Source organism: Protopterus annectens, chromosome 17.part0 (genome assembly GCF_019279795.1).
Source record: "Protopterus annectens isolate FY-2018-M chromosome 17.part0, PAN1.0, whole genome shotgun sequence".
NCBI classification, from domain to species: Eukaryota; Metazoa; Chordata; order Ceratodontiformes; family Protopteridae; genus Protopterus; species Protopterus annectens.
Genome location: NC_056751.1, coordinates 585,946,455 through 585,963,741, shown reverse-complemented (window position 1 = coordinate 585,963,741; position 17,287 = coordinate 585,946,455). Strand labels below are relative to the sequence as shown.

At 41.7% G+C, this 17,287-nt stretch overlaps 1 protein-coding gene across 1 annotated transcript in view; it reads right to left on the bottom strand.

Annotated features, from left to right (window-relative positions):
• The window catches only part of PPP1R12C (protein phosphatase 1 regulatory subunit 12C), a gene marked incomplete in the record, with an annotated part of 1,670,410 nt that overhangs the window by 591,325 nt on the left and 1,061,798 nt on the right, over positions 1-17,287 (bottom strand). The window contains 1 exon segment of the mRNA XM_044059211.1: positions 11,088-11,190. Within this exon segment, the coding sequence (XP_043915146.1) occupies positions 11,088-11,190 (103 nt within the window).

Below are 17,287 nucleotides of genomic sequence, written 5' to 3'. Positions count from 1 at the left end.
TGATTTATTTCATTTTCGCCTAATATTTTATAACTGAAAAGTAGCAGATGCTTGTGTTATCATCATATAAAATAAAAACTATCTGACAATTTAAAGTCATAATTACATTTACACACTTCCAATTTTTCAATTTGTGTGTGTTAATGGGGTAAACCAACTGGGTGAAACAGGCCCTTGTCAGTGGAGTTCCCTGGAGTAGAAAAGCTCCACATCTTCAGCTACATGAATGTATATTAACACAATTTTTCATTTTTTTTATCCGAAGCAGCAGTCAGACTATACATTTCTGACCCATGTACAGGCAAGTCAAACTATAGAATTCAATGAAATGAACAGGTAACAGTAAGTATAACAGTTAAGACAGTGCACATATGACAGATAAGACTATCCTTCTATCTCTCTCATGCGCGTACACACACATGCTCACATGCACACTCATAGAGGTGAATGGCATTTACAACACTATAGGCAATCTTACGCTTGCAAGATGAGTATGGATAGTTTATCAGGCTGCATGGCTTGTAACTGACAAGTCTGATTCTCATTTTTATTGAGCATTAATTTTAGTTCAATTACTAAAACTACACACGCATACATATATATATATATATATATATATATATATATACATACATACATACATACATAAACACAGTACGTTAACAGGTTGAATTGTTAGCATGCACAGGAATATTAAGTAGGAGAGGGGAGTACATTAGGCTGTGGTGAAGAGTTGGTAAAAGAGAAGGGCAGCTGAGAGTAGGGAGGGATGAAAAAGCGATAGGAACGGTTAGAAAGTAAGAGAAGAGAGGTGTTATGTGGGGAGTGGAAGAAGAAAGAATGTGTAATATGTATTGACTGTTGGTGTTGTACATAAAAAGGATGAGATATGTGTTGAGAATCATTAAAAGATGTTCTACACCAGTGGATTTCAAAATGAGTTGTAAATAATGTTAGATTCATTACGAGGGTGCACAATCATAACCATGACTCTTACAGGGTACTCTCTTTGGTTGTCTGTGAGACTGGAATGCATGTGTATGTAATTTTACAATGTGATGAGATAAATAATAAAATTATCATAAAAAATGACTTCCATGAAATAAACTTTATAGTAGCATCAGCAATCCGTTCAAAGAGAGCCAAGGTCAGTTTTTCTAAAGAACAAAATCCATATCTTATGGCTAAGATAATGGATTGCCATGTGGTCTGAAATGCAAGATGCATTAATGTTACATTGGTCAAAGACGGATTTCAAAGAGAAACAAGCACAGATGGAAGAAAGATGCATTTTAATCAATGTAGAGTCAAGCAAGGCAGACAGGAGAGTGGGATGCACTCGGCTCCCCTAGGTCAGATGCTCTTTGGTTAACACCAGGCGGTAAAATCTAATCTAACTGACCAAATATGATCTTCTAGTAGTCAGCAGTATCACTGAATGTCTGTCTACTGTGGATTTACTGGTTTGTTTTCTAGGCTGCAAGGCATATGTGCTTTAGATTTTGATGTACCGGTGCCCCCAATGTAGTAAATGTAGACAACAGGATAAGGGAAGGATCATGAGGCCATTCACTGTTCTGCTCCGTAAGAAAGGAGAGCCAGTGCTTCCTTGGTTGGAAAGGGGCTAGCAGAATCAACCTATCTTGGATTGTTTTATACAACAGCTAGGAATCAGGGAATGTAAATAAGACCGCTGGTATGCAGAAAGTATCCATTACTGTTAAGTGAAATGCAAATTTTGAGCAGAACTAGGGGACTCGGCACTCCATACGGGATGGAAACAGGTCTACAGAAAACTCCTGAGACCGACTTGTGGGTCTAGTCTCCATTTGTAGGAATGGATATTTAACTGTTCAGCTAGTGTGCTACAACAGTCTGTTTGGACATCAGTGCTCAGACCCATCACGGCCCGCTTTCACCATCAGTATGAGCACACAATCCTTTGCTTGTTAATGTAAATTATGACTGTGGTGTTCTGTGCTGAAGCAAAAATTATCATAATAATGTTACAACACTTGCAGCACACAGACAGCTATCAACATGTCATTCATGATGTGTTTGTTTAGATCCTTCTTGCAATGGGAACTTTGTACTTGCAGGATGCTTATATGCATTCCCCGTGCCTGGTTAAAAGCAGCCATCTTGTCAAGGGTCTGCATCACTCTAATCTTCACAAGGAGCATCCTTGGGCTTGATTCTCCTGAATGGACCCACCAATGGAATTCCATGTGAATCAGGAGAATAAAATGACTATTTCACCAAAGAGTTAAATACTGGCACCTTAAGCTGTGCACTACAACTGAAGAATACTCAGGATCAGCTTCATAAGATAAAACTACGAAGATCAACTAGAATGTGTGACCCAGGGCTTTTAAGATGGACCTTGTGGTTAAGTACAGGATTATAGTCAGAGTGTAGTTGGGCTAGTGTTACCTTTTTTCCCCTCTGGGGGAATGCACCACATAATTCCTGGTGTTCCAAATGGTACTCAGTAACAGTGGTAGCTCAGACATCAATGAAAGTAGGGGAGGTTTCACAAAGCCCTGGGCAATTTTTCCTGAGCAGCAGAAATAACACTTAGGGTCTCCCCCGAAAACAGGCCATTAACCTACTGGGACTAATCTGGACAAAAAAATAAATGAATACATTAAGTTCCTCTGAGAGAAAAATCTGTATTTCTGAAGTCTGAGGAATAGTCACAGTCTGGTTATGCTCTACATGTTACAGTCCACATCATGTTCCAGCTGCTTTTATTTCTTTTCTTGGACCAGGTAGGTCATCCAAGCACAGACAAATGTGTATACATTCTATTTTGAGATGTGCAAGGACTCGGGCTAATCATCTTGCCAATGTCCTTGGGGCAGTGGAAAGTCAAAGGGGGAGAACATGAAATGAAACCATCTTGCAAATGCTCTTGAGGTAGTGGAAAGTCAAACAGGGAAGAATATCAAATGGTAATGTTCCAAACAGGCCAGATCACAAAAAAGCTTCCCGTGTTCTTGGCAGACAGGGAAATGCAGATAAGTGTACTTCATGTCCACAGCAATCACAGCACATCCCAAAATGAAAAAAGCACCACCAGGAATTTGTTTAATTTGAAATTACCCAAGACTGGTCTCTACAGACGGTCCTTTTCTAGGACTAAAACAGTATGTAGTAGAACTCCTGACCTACTTCTACAAAAAGTAGTATTTTGATTCATGCTAAACCAGGCATGTATTCAGAATGGCTTTTGTAAGGGACTTTTGCTATTTGGGCATAGGAGGCATCCTCATGAAGGCAGGAATCACTTTGAATTCCAACTTGTAACCTGAACTGTGGTGTTTCCTCACTCAGTGTGGTATGTGGTCAGTTCTATCTTTTGTGTTTTGATGGAGGAGGACCTGCCTCCTAACTGGTAGGGGCAGGGAAGAGATACAAGTGCCTTTTCGGTTGCCAGAAGGATCACTTCCAGACAGCCTACCTTGGCCTCTACCACCTCTTTAATGGCTCTTTTCAAATGTCTTTTTCTCTTTGAATTGCCAGACACATTACTATTTGTGTTAAAAACAGTGCTTGATATGAAATATTTTTGGAAAGGGAAAGTGAAAACTGTGCAGGGTAATCTCTTCTTTCTAGTCTCTTAAATGGTTCCCAAAAAAAGGGGATAACTACCCCTTTCCCATCCTCAGAATTTGTACATTTAGCCATGCATATAATCTGACTGCTGCACCTAATCATATATGCCCAATTCAGGTATCTAAGGTGTCAAAGCCACATACACTAATGTGTTTGCTTACTTTAAGTGTAGTCTGCAATGATTTAGACAGCTACTGTTTAAAGTGGTATCAAGTAGCTCCCCACTTGTCCCCTTGACCTGGTTTACAATATCGCCTTGGTACCAAATCATGTGTTATGCAGTTAACTGCTCTAATGCCCATAGTAGTAGTCAAATTACAGAACTCTTTCCAAATGTGTCTATAATATGCCTCACCTCCTTTGGTAAGTGATCATTGGCTAATGCAAGTTTCAATGCTCTTGCTGCATGTACAGAAGTAACAGCAGTGTCAGCTACCAGGTTCTCGTAAAGGCATTCAAAATTTTACAATAACCAAGTAAAACTTATTAAATGTTATATGTGCTGCAGGATGAGTGCCAGGCTCCAATGAGGTGTTAGTGAAGGCACCCTAGAAATGCTCGTATGGCAGAGGAATGGCATAGGTTATGGTTCCCTACCAATTCTAGATATCTTTGTTTGAAATGGAAAACTATTTCGTTCTTCAATTGAAATATTGCAAATTAAAAATCTTTCCAAAGAAAAATGGGGAGAGAGAGAGAACCTTATGCTCAATAATACTGTAAATGAGAAAAGAGTGGATTTGGAAGGTGCACACACAGTCCTCTTCTTTGGAAGATACCTCTCTTCAAGACTCTGTTCTTTTTGAAGGGGAGGGGCATCTATGAAGCAAAGTGTCCCTCCAATACTGGCAGTGCCACATTGACTCTACATCAAGCAGCCACAGATTCTTTGATGAACCATAGCACAAAGGACTTGGTAGGACTGATGTCGGAGGAGTCAGACCTACCTCATGCAACTACAAAGGCTCAGAATGTTTCTACTTATAGCCCAAAAAGACAAACCTGCTTTTAAGACTAGAAGGATCACGCAAATAAGGCAGTTGGTCTGGCAGTTACAGTATTGTATTAAGGTTACAAGTTTCTAATAAGCTGTTTCTTTTGATCCAGGATTTCATTCCTTCTTCATTTCCACTTAACTTGTGTGCGACTTCAAGCAAGCAACAAGTCTCTCTAACTAGATGGTGCTCCTGGACTGAGTGTGAAAAAGGTCTGTGTTGATCAGTGCTCTACCCTGGTTAACAAACATAAAAGTAGTAAGACTATCCAATGGAATAGACAGGTTTCTAGCTATCATGCAGCTCAATGGTCAACAGTGGGTGCCTAGAAACGGGTATATGGTTGTTATGCAGCATCGAAACCTTTAACACAGGAGTCTCGTGATGCTTGCATCCTAATGTCAGCCTCATAAGGGTCCGTTAGTCCTAGGTACATCTTTTGCATATGTTAGAGCCAAGGGCTAACCAGAAAGCAACTCTACAGGAACAGTGCCCTCCTTGCAAGCTCAATATAATGCAGTTTTAATAGCCAATTTCTTGCCCAGTTTCCTTGGTTTCCGACATCTCTTGCAGCATATTCCTTTTATTCAGGGGCACAGATGATCTGGCCTAATACTAGCAGCTTTTCATTCTAAGCAAGCGATGAGCATACCCTTTGTGTAAAAATATTTTCTTGTAAAAAAAAAAAGCATATAAATTGCAATTAGAAATGTCATGGGGAGGCCCAACACAGAAAAGCCAGTAAAAATGACAGCTCTTCTGGGGACTCTTCCCAGGAATGGGAAAAGACACTGAAAGCTGTCTCAAGGCAAATACTTGATCAAAAGACACACAACACAATGCAACCTAAACTCTGGAACAAGGAAAATTCCTAAACTGATACTTATCATCCAAGCTCTGGGGTCACCAGGAAGAGCAATGACAGAAACCCATGAATGATCAGAGTCATAAAAAAAGAAAATAAGATAGAGTGGGTGTCTCTTCCATTTATGCAGTACATCCTACAGAATATCCATTACACAAGGAGTGCAAAATGGCAAAGGATCTTCTGAAAACTCTAGAAGTTCGGATGGATAGGATCTGATGACCACCTGGCTCTGTAACCCTATCTGTGATGAATCATAGTAAAGTGATCATTACAATGAACATCAGATATCTTCTGATAATTATGGCTGATATGTGATGGGACCCCTCCATGATGAGTGGCCTTGGGATGAACTCTCTGAAGGAGCATCCTGAGAAGACTGCCGAGACTTCCTGAAAGAGAGTTATCTGCCCCCCCCCCCTTCTGATTCCTCGAAAAGGTTCATTGAGGGATGGCAAAACTCACTTCTACAGTCGACAGCGTCTTCCTGCCTTGCTCACTCTGAGTATCTTTAATCAGACAACAGCCCACACTGGACTCTGGTCAAGTGCAGTAACTAATTAAATGCACTCAACACAATTGTAGCCAAGGTATAGGTGTACTTCCCTAAATGGTTCAAACTCCCCAAGACTCCCTGTTCTGGGATGGACTGAAGAACTATCTTTAGAGATCTTCTTGGTTGCAGCCTCCACCACAGTCGCATGATGGCCAGACCATTACACCAATGTGGCCTGTGGATGGACCCACGCAAAAGGCCTCCAAAAATACAGATTCCTTTGGAGAGGTGGAGTCAGTGGTCCAAACTCCACATTGCTGAAGCAGTACCAAGAGATTACCAAATGTGGTGTCATCCCACAGACTTAGTGGACCCCTCTGCTTCCTAGAGGTCAGTTTTCTCAATGAGATACTCATCTGGGGAGTCAAGGTGTTTCCCCTTACACCTCCTATTCCTGTCAAAAGCTGAAGCTCCGTGTGGGAGAGATGAACCCGAAGCAGGGACCATCAACTTCAACCTGAAAACCCCAGCTTCGACACCATGGCTCCGAGGTCAAGACGGCCCTTAAAGTCAATCAGAGCAAGAAGTGAGTCGCAGCCAAAGATGGCCAAGCTGTTGAATCTGATCCCGAGGGTGGGAAAGCAGCCAGGCCTGAAGACCTCAGATCCCACGGATGAAGTCAAATAGAGATGAAGGTCCAGGAACTAGACCCGAACGGATAAGGCCCAACTGCATCAGATTCTGCAAAAAGGACCTAATCAGCTGAAGTCAGAAGTTTTAATACTGCCCACCAACTTCACCGACCAGACGTATGACGTCACCAATGGGGGCTTGAAGAGTTGTTTTGAAGAGAATGAATCCATCTGACAGATCCAAGACAGGGAAACCTGGAACTGGGTAAGAGAAGGAGACAACTCTGGTGACAGTTCTGGTGGAGCAGATGGAGAAAAATGGGAAACTGTCCTACCCAAAGGAGCCCCTTCAATCAGGAAGAGGCTGGGAAAGCATGGAGTGTTAAAAGTAGGTTCATCAAGGGTGAGAGGTTCTGAAGAGTCACAGCCGGGGGACCCTGAGGAGGACTTTTTCTTATCTCCCTTGGACAATCTAGAGTACCACGATCAATGTTTATATCGGTACATGTATAGCAGATGTGGCAGGCTAATGGGAAAATGAGATCTAGGACTCACCTAGGATGCCAAAAGAGAAACCCAACAGGGATAGAAAGGGATGCTGTACTACCCTGAGGGGCAATAAGAACATCTACTATTATGGCTACTTCCTTACATAACTGCACCATGTTCTTCCTATGGAAGAATGATGCAATAGTCACGACTGAGAAAAAGGGTTCCTAAGGTGTTTCTTGGACAAACTCCCAAAGACAAAGGGAGTCCCTCCCTATGACCCAACCCCCTCAAGTCCTCCTGCCAGGACAGCCTCTGAATACCGGTTCTTCCAAAGTAAGCAAGACCAGAATACAAGTGGGGTCGTCTAGGTATGGCAGACGTGGCAGACTAATGGAAAAATGGGATCCGGAGCCCACACAGAATGCCAAGAGAGAAAACAGTGGGGATAGAAGGGGGGAATGTACTGCAACAGTGAGCCTATTCAGTCATTTACTAATATGTTAAGTTCTTTACACAACTGTACCATATTCTTCATACAGACAACTAATGCAGTAGTCATGACAAACTGGGAATATTCCCAGAGGTTAGGAAGGATGGTTAGTGCTTAAGTGCAGGAGTCTCTCTAGGATAACTGTAGCAAAACCTAGTCTCCTCTTCAATGCAATGTCTATTAACATTTGCAGAAAGCGTACAAAGGACAAACTGGCTGCTTCCTGAATGGCCTAGATACTCACCCCTCCAAACAAAAAAAAAACTGTTTCTCATGGCTTTTGTACAGCGGAGCCTGGCATGTCTTTTGAGATCCAACCATTTTGAAATGGCCTGTTCAGAGACTACTACTACTTCTTCTTTCGGCTGCTCCCATTAGGGGTCGCCACAGCAGATCAACTGTTTCCATTTCTTCCTGTCCTCCTCATCTTGCTCTGTCACACCAACCACCTGCATGTCCTCTCTCACCACATCCATAAACCTCATCTTAGGCCTCCCTCTTTTCCTGTTACCGGACAGCTTCATCCTTAGCATCTTTTTCCCAATATACTCTGCATCCCTCCTCAGCACATGTCCAAACCAATGTAATCTTGCCTCTCTGGCTGTCTCCAAACCTTCCAACCTGGGCTGACCCCCTAATATACTTATTCCTAATCCTGGCCATCCTTGTCACACCCAGTGCAAATCTTAACATCTTCAACTCTGCCACGTCAAGCTGACTACTGCCTTTTTGCCAATGCCACCGTCTCCAACACATATAACATAGCTGGTCTCACTACCCTCTTGTAGACCTTCCCCTTCACTCTTACTGGTACTCGTCTGTCACAAATCACTCCTGACACTCTTCTCCACCCACTCCATCCTGCCTGTACTCTCTTCTTCACCTCTCTTCCACACTCACCATTACTCTGAACTGTTGATCTAAAGTACTTAAACTCATCCACCTTCACCCCCTCTACTCCCTGCATCCTCACCACTCCTCTATCCTCCCTCTCATTCACACACACATATTCTGTCTTAGTCCTGCTGACATTCATTCCTCTTCTCTCTAGAGCATATCTCCATCTCTCCAGGGTCTATCCTCCTGTTCCCTACTCTCACTACAGATCACAATGTCATCTGCACACAGCATAGTCCACAGGGACTCCTGTCTGATCTGCTTTCTCTTAATGGCTGCAATAAAGACAGGGTTGCTCAGTTTTCCTTATCCCATAACATTTATCAACATTTGCTCAGTTTTCCATGTGACCTTGGTTTTTATCAAAGTGGTATATTAATTGTTTATGTCCATCAGAGAAATGCAGTATTTTCTCACCTCAATTCTATGGATTAAAACATTGGCAAGGGTATGGACCAGTTTAGAGTAACTTCTATGAGTAACTTAGACATAAAATGGGGATTGCACACACACAGACCCTATAAATAAGGAAGACTAGAAAAGGGTTTTTACACATTAAAACATAAAGGGCTGTTTCCAAGTCAAGAATCTGAGAAGTGCTAGTGCAGATGATTCAAAGGAAGTTTTGGCAAATTTCTCTAGGACAAAATTAAAGTTCCATGGTGGGCTCACTACTTCCTTGAATAGCTTCAGGTTTTTACCCCTATAAAGGAGGATTAGCTTTAGGTGTTTACTCCTCTAAAGGAGGATTCACAGGCATGCAGGGTGAAATGGTAGACAAACATACTTTCATTGAGGAATAGGTCATTCCTTTTCCATACAACTCAGACAGGTAGTGTAGCATCACTACATGCCTGAATCACACAGTCATCCAGGTAAGGGTAAATGTGAATGCCCTTGGTTCTGCAATGATTGGACCGAGACACTTGTTAATAATCCTAGGATCAGTGGCTAACCCAGAAGGCATGGAGGTAAACTGATAGTGGGAACTCCCTGATTTGAAACTGGGAAAGCATCTGTAGTGCCTTGGAATGGGAAAGTGCAGGCAAGCATCCTCCACATCCAGGGTAACCATATCAGAGTCTGGGGAAACAGGAGGGCTTGTAGATTCAACATTTTAAACTGTAATACTCTAAATAATCTACTTAATATCGACAAGTCCAGTATATCCTTCCAAGGCCCATCTTTTCCTAATGGTATAAACGGCCTTGAATAAAAATGTGTCTTCCTCTCCCTTTGGCATTCTTTCAAAGGCTCGGAGCTGAAAGAAATCTTCCAACAGGGCCTGTACTACATGTCTTTGATATCTCCTCAAAGAAACCGGAGCCTGTTATCTAGGAGAGACAACACACAGAACCCACTCATCTCCGGTTATGTTTTGCAATATGTAAATAAGGCAAAGCAACTCTCTTTTGTTTTGTGGTTAAGGGACGAAGATTTTGAGGACTGGAGTGAAGTTTTGGTTGGGGCTGAAGGAGTAAGAATAAATATGGTGCAGTCAGTTGTTCCTTGTTGGGGTCTCAGCAGCACTGAGGCACCCACCTTGGCTTCCCTCTCAGACCTCAATGACACTTTTTCTTTTTAAAGTCCTTAACCCTTTGCCAGTTGCATAACTCTCATTTCCACTTTTCTTCTACTTTTTAAAACTTTCTTCAGCAGAGGGTTCAAAGAGCAACTACTTGTCTAGGGGAGCAACAAAAAGTTGTTTGACAACCTCTGCAGTGGCTGTATCCTTAGCTTTACACCTTTAGACTGGCACCGTGTCAGAACTTCAGAGAAGCTGACATCAACCAAGCTGGAGGTGAAGAGGGAGCAAAAGCTCCAGAAGTCATACTGGATGTGCATTCTGTTGCAGAAACCAAAGCTGCCACGAAAACTGCAACAGTGAGCCATATGAAGAACATCTTTCAACTGTCACTATTCTTGTAGCAAGGAAATCCACGAGTTCTTCTCTCACATATGAAGAGACACTTTATATCACCAGCACTTTAGATGCTCCTCCTTTTCCAGGTAGTGAAGACAATGCCAGTGCATGTTTTAACTCATCTGTTAGCCACACAGACACTTAGATTTTGCTGCTTTACGCACTTAAATCAGGATAATAAATGAACTGTGTTAGCAGCAAAAAGGAAATGGCAGGCTTGGGGGCCAGCAGCCTTTCCTACAATAAAGTGTGACATTGTGTCATGCATACTTTTATAGGCCACATACACTTCCGAGGAAGGGAACTTCAGATTAAAAAAAGATGAAATGGAGATAAATCAAACTGTAGACCAATTATGGTCTTTCACACTGGATTCTGAATAAATATATGAGATATATTCTTAAAATTCCTTTAGAGTTTCTGTTTTTGATGTTCAGATACCTCCTTCAAACAAAAATCTTCAGTTATGACATCAGACTACTGCCAGAGAAAATAAGTGCAACTATTCTTTGCAACAGGACTGAACAGGACAGTGTTCTGGTTTTGTAAAAAGTAAAGAAAAATGCACACCAGCTACAATCAACTAAGGATGGTGGGTCAAAATCACTATGAAAATATTTTGATTTGTTAACATTCTGAAAATAACAAAATTTTCATCAGATAAAGCTTAAAATTTACCTTTTTCTGCCTGAGAAATTACCATAACAGGGTTCACAGCATACACAGAACGAGTGGAGGTTACCCCTTCACTGCAATGTAACCTTGATCTTCCAGTTAACTCCTAATAAAAGGGAAGGGGGTAGGAGAGACAGCACAACGTTTTCATTAAAACACCATACACATCTTGAATGTATTTTATTTTCCAAAGAACTAATAGCACAGAAAAGTTAACAATGCATACATGAACAACTAAATTTCTCACATGAGAGACAAAATAGGCTGCAGGTACAACAATCTGCCTATGCCATGCACTATAACTCGCACAAACTACTGATTGTACCACACTGCAGAAAAGTGCAGAATATTTCTGGATCTTTATTACTCAGATAGAATTTCATCTCCCACTCTGACAAACTACTAATTACTAACCTAATACTAGACTCAAACTTCATTTCTCTCCATTAATTTAGGAACATAATATGGTTCACTTTCATTTACTGATTTAGAAGCACACTATGGTTTAAAACCCAAGAGTGAAAAAACTGCACAGCATATTTTCAAAGAAAACCATAATACTGCTCGTGTGGGACTTCTTTACTCATTTTTATTCATTTGTTAACCAAGTAGGTGGACTAGTCATAAAGGACCACTTTCAGACATGACCCAGGCCACAAGGGCAGATGCAAATACAACATACACAGACACTTTAAAGGTGCTAACCAGCATATTTTTGTGGAAGGAAATCGAAGCACCTTGGAAAAACACCCATACAGGCAGTGTCCAGTGATCAGTACTGAATCCTAGGTTTTGAAGTTCAAAGGCAGGCATCTTAACCACTCAGCCTCCATGCCAAGAATGTGATGGAAGCGAACCCACAATAGTCAGTCAATACCGCCCAATAAATATAAGGAGTACTCCTTGCAATATTGAGTCATCAACTTGTAAACACTCCAAGGCCACTGAGTCATATGATCATTTACCATAAACGTTAGGAGCTTAAACCAAAAACCGCACACCCTGGAAGCACTTCTATAACTGGAAGATGTAGATGTCTGTGCAGTCACAGAAACCTGGTTCAAGGCCTCAGAGAGTACCCCGACCTTGTAAGACTACAATGCCTTCCACACCTTCAGACCACAAAACTAACATGTGAGAACCAAAGGAGGTGGTGTTTCTATCTTAGAGATAAATTCACCTCCAGTCTGGTTAGATTGGACAACTCCATGGTGTTACTCTAAGTTCAAGTTACTGTGGGTAAGATGCCCATTCAAGTCATAGCCAGTTATAGATCCCGCCTCCATGGGTCACGGTGCACACAAAGCCTACTTCACCAAACTGGAGTCAATCCAAATATTTTGGAAAACACTGGTTATTGGGTATTTCAATTATCCCAACATCAACTGGGAAACCTACGCTAGCCTTATGTGGCTAGAGGAAAAGTTCCTTGACTAACTCAAATGCCCTGGAACAAACATACTAGATCTGGTTCTCACTAACATGTCAAACAGATGCAATGCCACAACTGTATAAGTTAAATCTGACCACAAATCAGTCAGCACTAACAGCCGAATTCACAAAGGGTGAAATCAGACTTTACCAAGGCAAACTATACTCTCCTAGGTGAAGGTATAAATGCATTCCAATCCAAAGTGGTAAATACATGGAAGCTTACACTAAGGCCCTTGTAGAATGACTTGTGTAAGTGTACAATAAAAGTCAGCGCCCCAAGGAAAAACAAGCCACCATTGGTGGACATCTACCATCAACAAACTTTACAATAAACGCTAAAAGTTGCTGTCCAAAACAAAAGTGAAGCCCCAACAATGGACAAGCACCCTCCTCAGCCTCAACAGGCAAATAAGACAGCTTGTCAAATCCTCCAAGGGCTTCTTTGAGAAAAACTTAGTAAGCACAGCCAAGGATAACAATAAGGCCTTTTACAACTACGTATGTAGCCTAAAAGGTAGGACCCAAGCAAGTGTTGAACTAGTGACTAACAGTATCATACACACTGACGCAACATAGATAGCAAACCTGCTAGTGGATAGATTTGGCAAATATTTTACTCCCTTATCCTCTCCAAACATATCACAAACCTTCCTACAAACTCCCATCCACCCTACATATTAAAGTCTTATCCAAGGCAAAAACCACAGCCTCTATGGGACCAGACGTCATTCCCAGGTTGTCTTCTAAACAGGCTAAACATGAACTAGCATCACCATTAAGTATCTTTTCAATCATAGCCTAACCACAGGCTTTGTTCCTGCAGAATGGAGAACAGCAACAGTTATTCCCCTCCACAAAGGTGGCCTAGCAACAGACCTGGGGAATTACAGACTCATAAGCAACATGAGCCTTCATCTATAAGGCCATGGAACATATCATTATGATTCTCACATATGCAACCTCCAAACACTGGATCCAACCCAATCTGGCTTTGTCAAGGGCAGATCCGGCCTGTTAAATCTGGTGGATTTCTTTGAAAATGTGAACAGGGCCACTGATGAGGACAAATCTATGCAGACAACATACCTTGACTTGGCAAAAAAACTTCTGACACAATCCCACACTCAGGCATTACCAATAAGCTTAACTGAATGTAAACGCTTTTGTTGTAAGATGGGTTGCCAACTGGCTCGCAAACTGGACACTCACTTTCAGAGTGAGTGACTCCACATTAAACAGCAGACCTGTTATCAGTAGGGTTCCATAGGAGTCAGTGGTGGGCTCCCTACTGTTTGGTATATACTTCTCAGAAGTTCAGGTCAAAACTAAGGAGTGGTGGCTAACCAAATTTGAGAACTATAAACTCGGTGCAATTACTGAATCTCCGAATTATGTCAGTATACTCCAGGAGGGTCTTACTCAGACCAACAACTAGTGTCTTAGTCACGGTCTCCCAGCAACTGAGGCGTCTTTGGAATAAGCTACCAATTCATGTGAAACAGAGCACCTCTGTGACACTGTTCAACAGGAACCAGGACAAGTGGATGACGCACCATAAACTGTTACTAGGGATAGCACCCACAACTCACCTGGACATGTACTGTCATTACATTGATTAATTGTTACTAGGGATAGCACCCACAACCCTCCTGGACATGTACTGTCATTACATTGATTTCTGTAGTCTCTGGTTTATTCTTTGAGTTTTGCTCTAACCCGCTCTGCTTGGGCTCTCTCTGTTCCCCCACCCTACCCCCATTCCCACCTATACCAACTTCAATTTCCTTTACAGATTCCTTCCTGTAAACCACCCCTTTTACCCCTCCTCACCTCACTTCCTCTACCAATCAAATAGTCTCCCCTATTCTAAACCCCACCCCCTTATTTTACTTAGTGACAGAATTTCCAACCACACTTGCCTATCCCTTCCCTTTCACCCTTTTCCAAGCCTAATCTGATGCTTTTCATTCATCCACCTTCCCCCTCATCTTACACTCATTCACAATGTTTATTTCATTTCCTCTTTTCCTTTATTTGTTCTCTCTCATCTCACCTCTTACCATACTCAACTTAACCTTCACTCTAACTTCCCCACATCCTCTTTCACTACTACAATTTTAGTACACTTCTAATTTAACCCACTCTCTTTTCCTTCACTAAACATTCTCCCTAAAATTAGATTCCTTCCTAATACTTTTCCTCAACACAAATACAAACTGAAACCTCTCCCACTTTATACCTTTACTTCACTTTTATTTCCCCTTTGCAATACCCTCAGACTTCCATGTGACATTCATGCAAACCCTGGCCCACACATCAACTCATCTACTCTTACCAAAACTACTATTACACCTTCGGTACAACCATACCCTAAGTCTTAAACATCTCTCCTCCTATTCAATCAACATACAAATCATTCTTAACAAATCTACTGAATTTCACTCTTGGATATCTCAATACTCCCCTGACCATCTCTATCTCAGAAACTTGGCTGAAACCCGAAATCTCTGACGCACAATTCCTCCGCCCTGGCTACAGCATCTTACACCATGATAAATCCCCAAAAAAAGGAGGGGGTGTTGCCATTATGTACTCAGATCAATTAACTTCATCTTCTCTAACTAACCCATCTCGCTCTTTCTTCCCTGCTGAACTCATTTTGGCAAACCATAAACTAAACAATCACAAAACCCTAACAATTGTTGCAATCTACTTATCCTCCTGCAGATAACATTCCTTTACTTGAACAGATCCTTAACTGAACATCTGACACTATACCAAATGAAACTATCATACGAGGTGATGTCAATACTAATTGGCTGTCCCTTGCATCCTACTCCTCAACGACTAGCATTCACCTTTATGGTTATACCCAACTTATTTCTTCCCCACTTTTCTTCACAAGCCTACAAACACCAGCTCTACTATTGGCTGGAATCTAGTCTCTCATCCCAACCTCTATCACCAATCTGAATCACTCCCAGACTCTATTAGTGATCATTCCCAACTGTGTCCTTGGATTTTCCTCCCATGTGCATCATCCTCACAAATTTAAGGAATTCTGTAAGCTCACTAACTTCAACCCTGACACTTTCAACTACTACTTATTTTCTACCAACTGGTCCTTCTTATATCTTTCTCTTGATGATGTAGTTCTTCAATTCAACACCACCTTCCTTAACACACTGAACTCTCTAGCCCCACCTAGGACTGTTAAACTTAAATCTCTTTCTTCCCCCTAGCTCTCCAAGTCAACCCTATCTCTCCTGCATAACAGAGACTCGTCTTGGAAACACTGGGTAAAAACAAAATCTTTCCCACACTAGCAAAAATATAAAGAACTCCGTAACTTGACTGAAATACACAATCTCGACAAAAATAATTTCTATCACATACCCCAAACTACTCGACTTAAAAATCCCCAAAACTTCTAGAACACTATCAAATAAATTCTTCCCCCTTAAACTCCAAATTCATGCCCAGATAACTCACCCCAGGAAACTGCCTCTATCTTCAATACCTACTTCATACATACCTTATGTAAACTCATTCCAACAGCCCACACTAATATTCCCCCACCTTCTGCCACCCCCAGCTACAAAACCGCCTCTTCTCACTCAATCCCATTCCTATTAGCTACAATAAAAATGTCTTCTCAAACCCACACCCCATTCCCCTTCTGTGGACAACTTGCCACCTCTCTTTCTAAAGACTGCTGATAACTCCATAGCATATCCAGTCTCTATACTTATCAACCGTTCTATCCAAGAATCTATTGTCCCTACTCTCTAGAAGAAATTCTACATCATACCTATCCATAAAGTTGCCCTGTTCGATTCTCAGCTAGACCGTCTTCTGTGTGAAGACATGCATGAATGGGCGTACCTTCGTTGAAGGTTGTGCATCAGGGCTGGCAACTCGGCACGTAAAAATCCACTGCCAATCATTAGCGGACTGCAGTTCTGCTGTGGCGACCCCTTACTGGGAAAAGCCGAAAGACACAACAACCTATCCATAAAGGTGGAAAGTCTGTTGAACTCTCAAACTACTGCCCTATTGCTATACTCTCTCCCTCTTTCCAAAATTCCTGAGCACTGTGTGTATAAAAGCAATTCATGTCCTATCTCACTCAAAAAAAGCTTTTCACCCCTACACAGCATGGCTTTCGCCGTCACCATAGCATCACCACTGCACTAATTTCCTTCACTAACTCCATCTCTCTAGCTACAGAGAGTAATAAACTGGTCTCCTGCCTCTTTTTAGATCTTTCTAAAGACTTTGATACAGTCTCCCACTCCATCCTTCTCTCCAAACTATCTCAACAATCTCTCCCATACTATTACCTCCTGCTTTTCCAGCTCTCTCTAATAGACAGCAAGCTATCAAATGGCTCTCAGCTCTCTCCCTTCCTCCCTATAAAAATGGGAGTTCCACAAGGTTCGATTCTTGGCCCCCTTCTAACATTTTTACTAATCAACTCTATACATCCTGCCTCAGTCTTCCCTCATACAATATGCAGACGACTCCTCCATTATCACTATAAGCTGACAACTCCACTGACCTGCTCACCCTTACTCAAACCTCCTTCAACCTTGCTGAAACTTGGCTTACTAATAATAAAAGACAAAACTACTACTTTTTCCTTCCTAAATCTCGCTCATTTTGAATCCTCCTCCCTTAACAGCACTATTATCTCATCTGAACAATCTACTAAGCTCCTTGGCGTTATCACTGATGATCAACTTACATTTGATCTCCATATACACCAC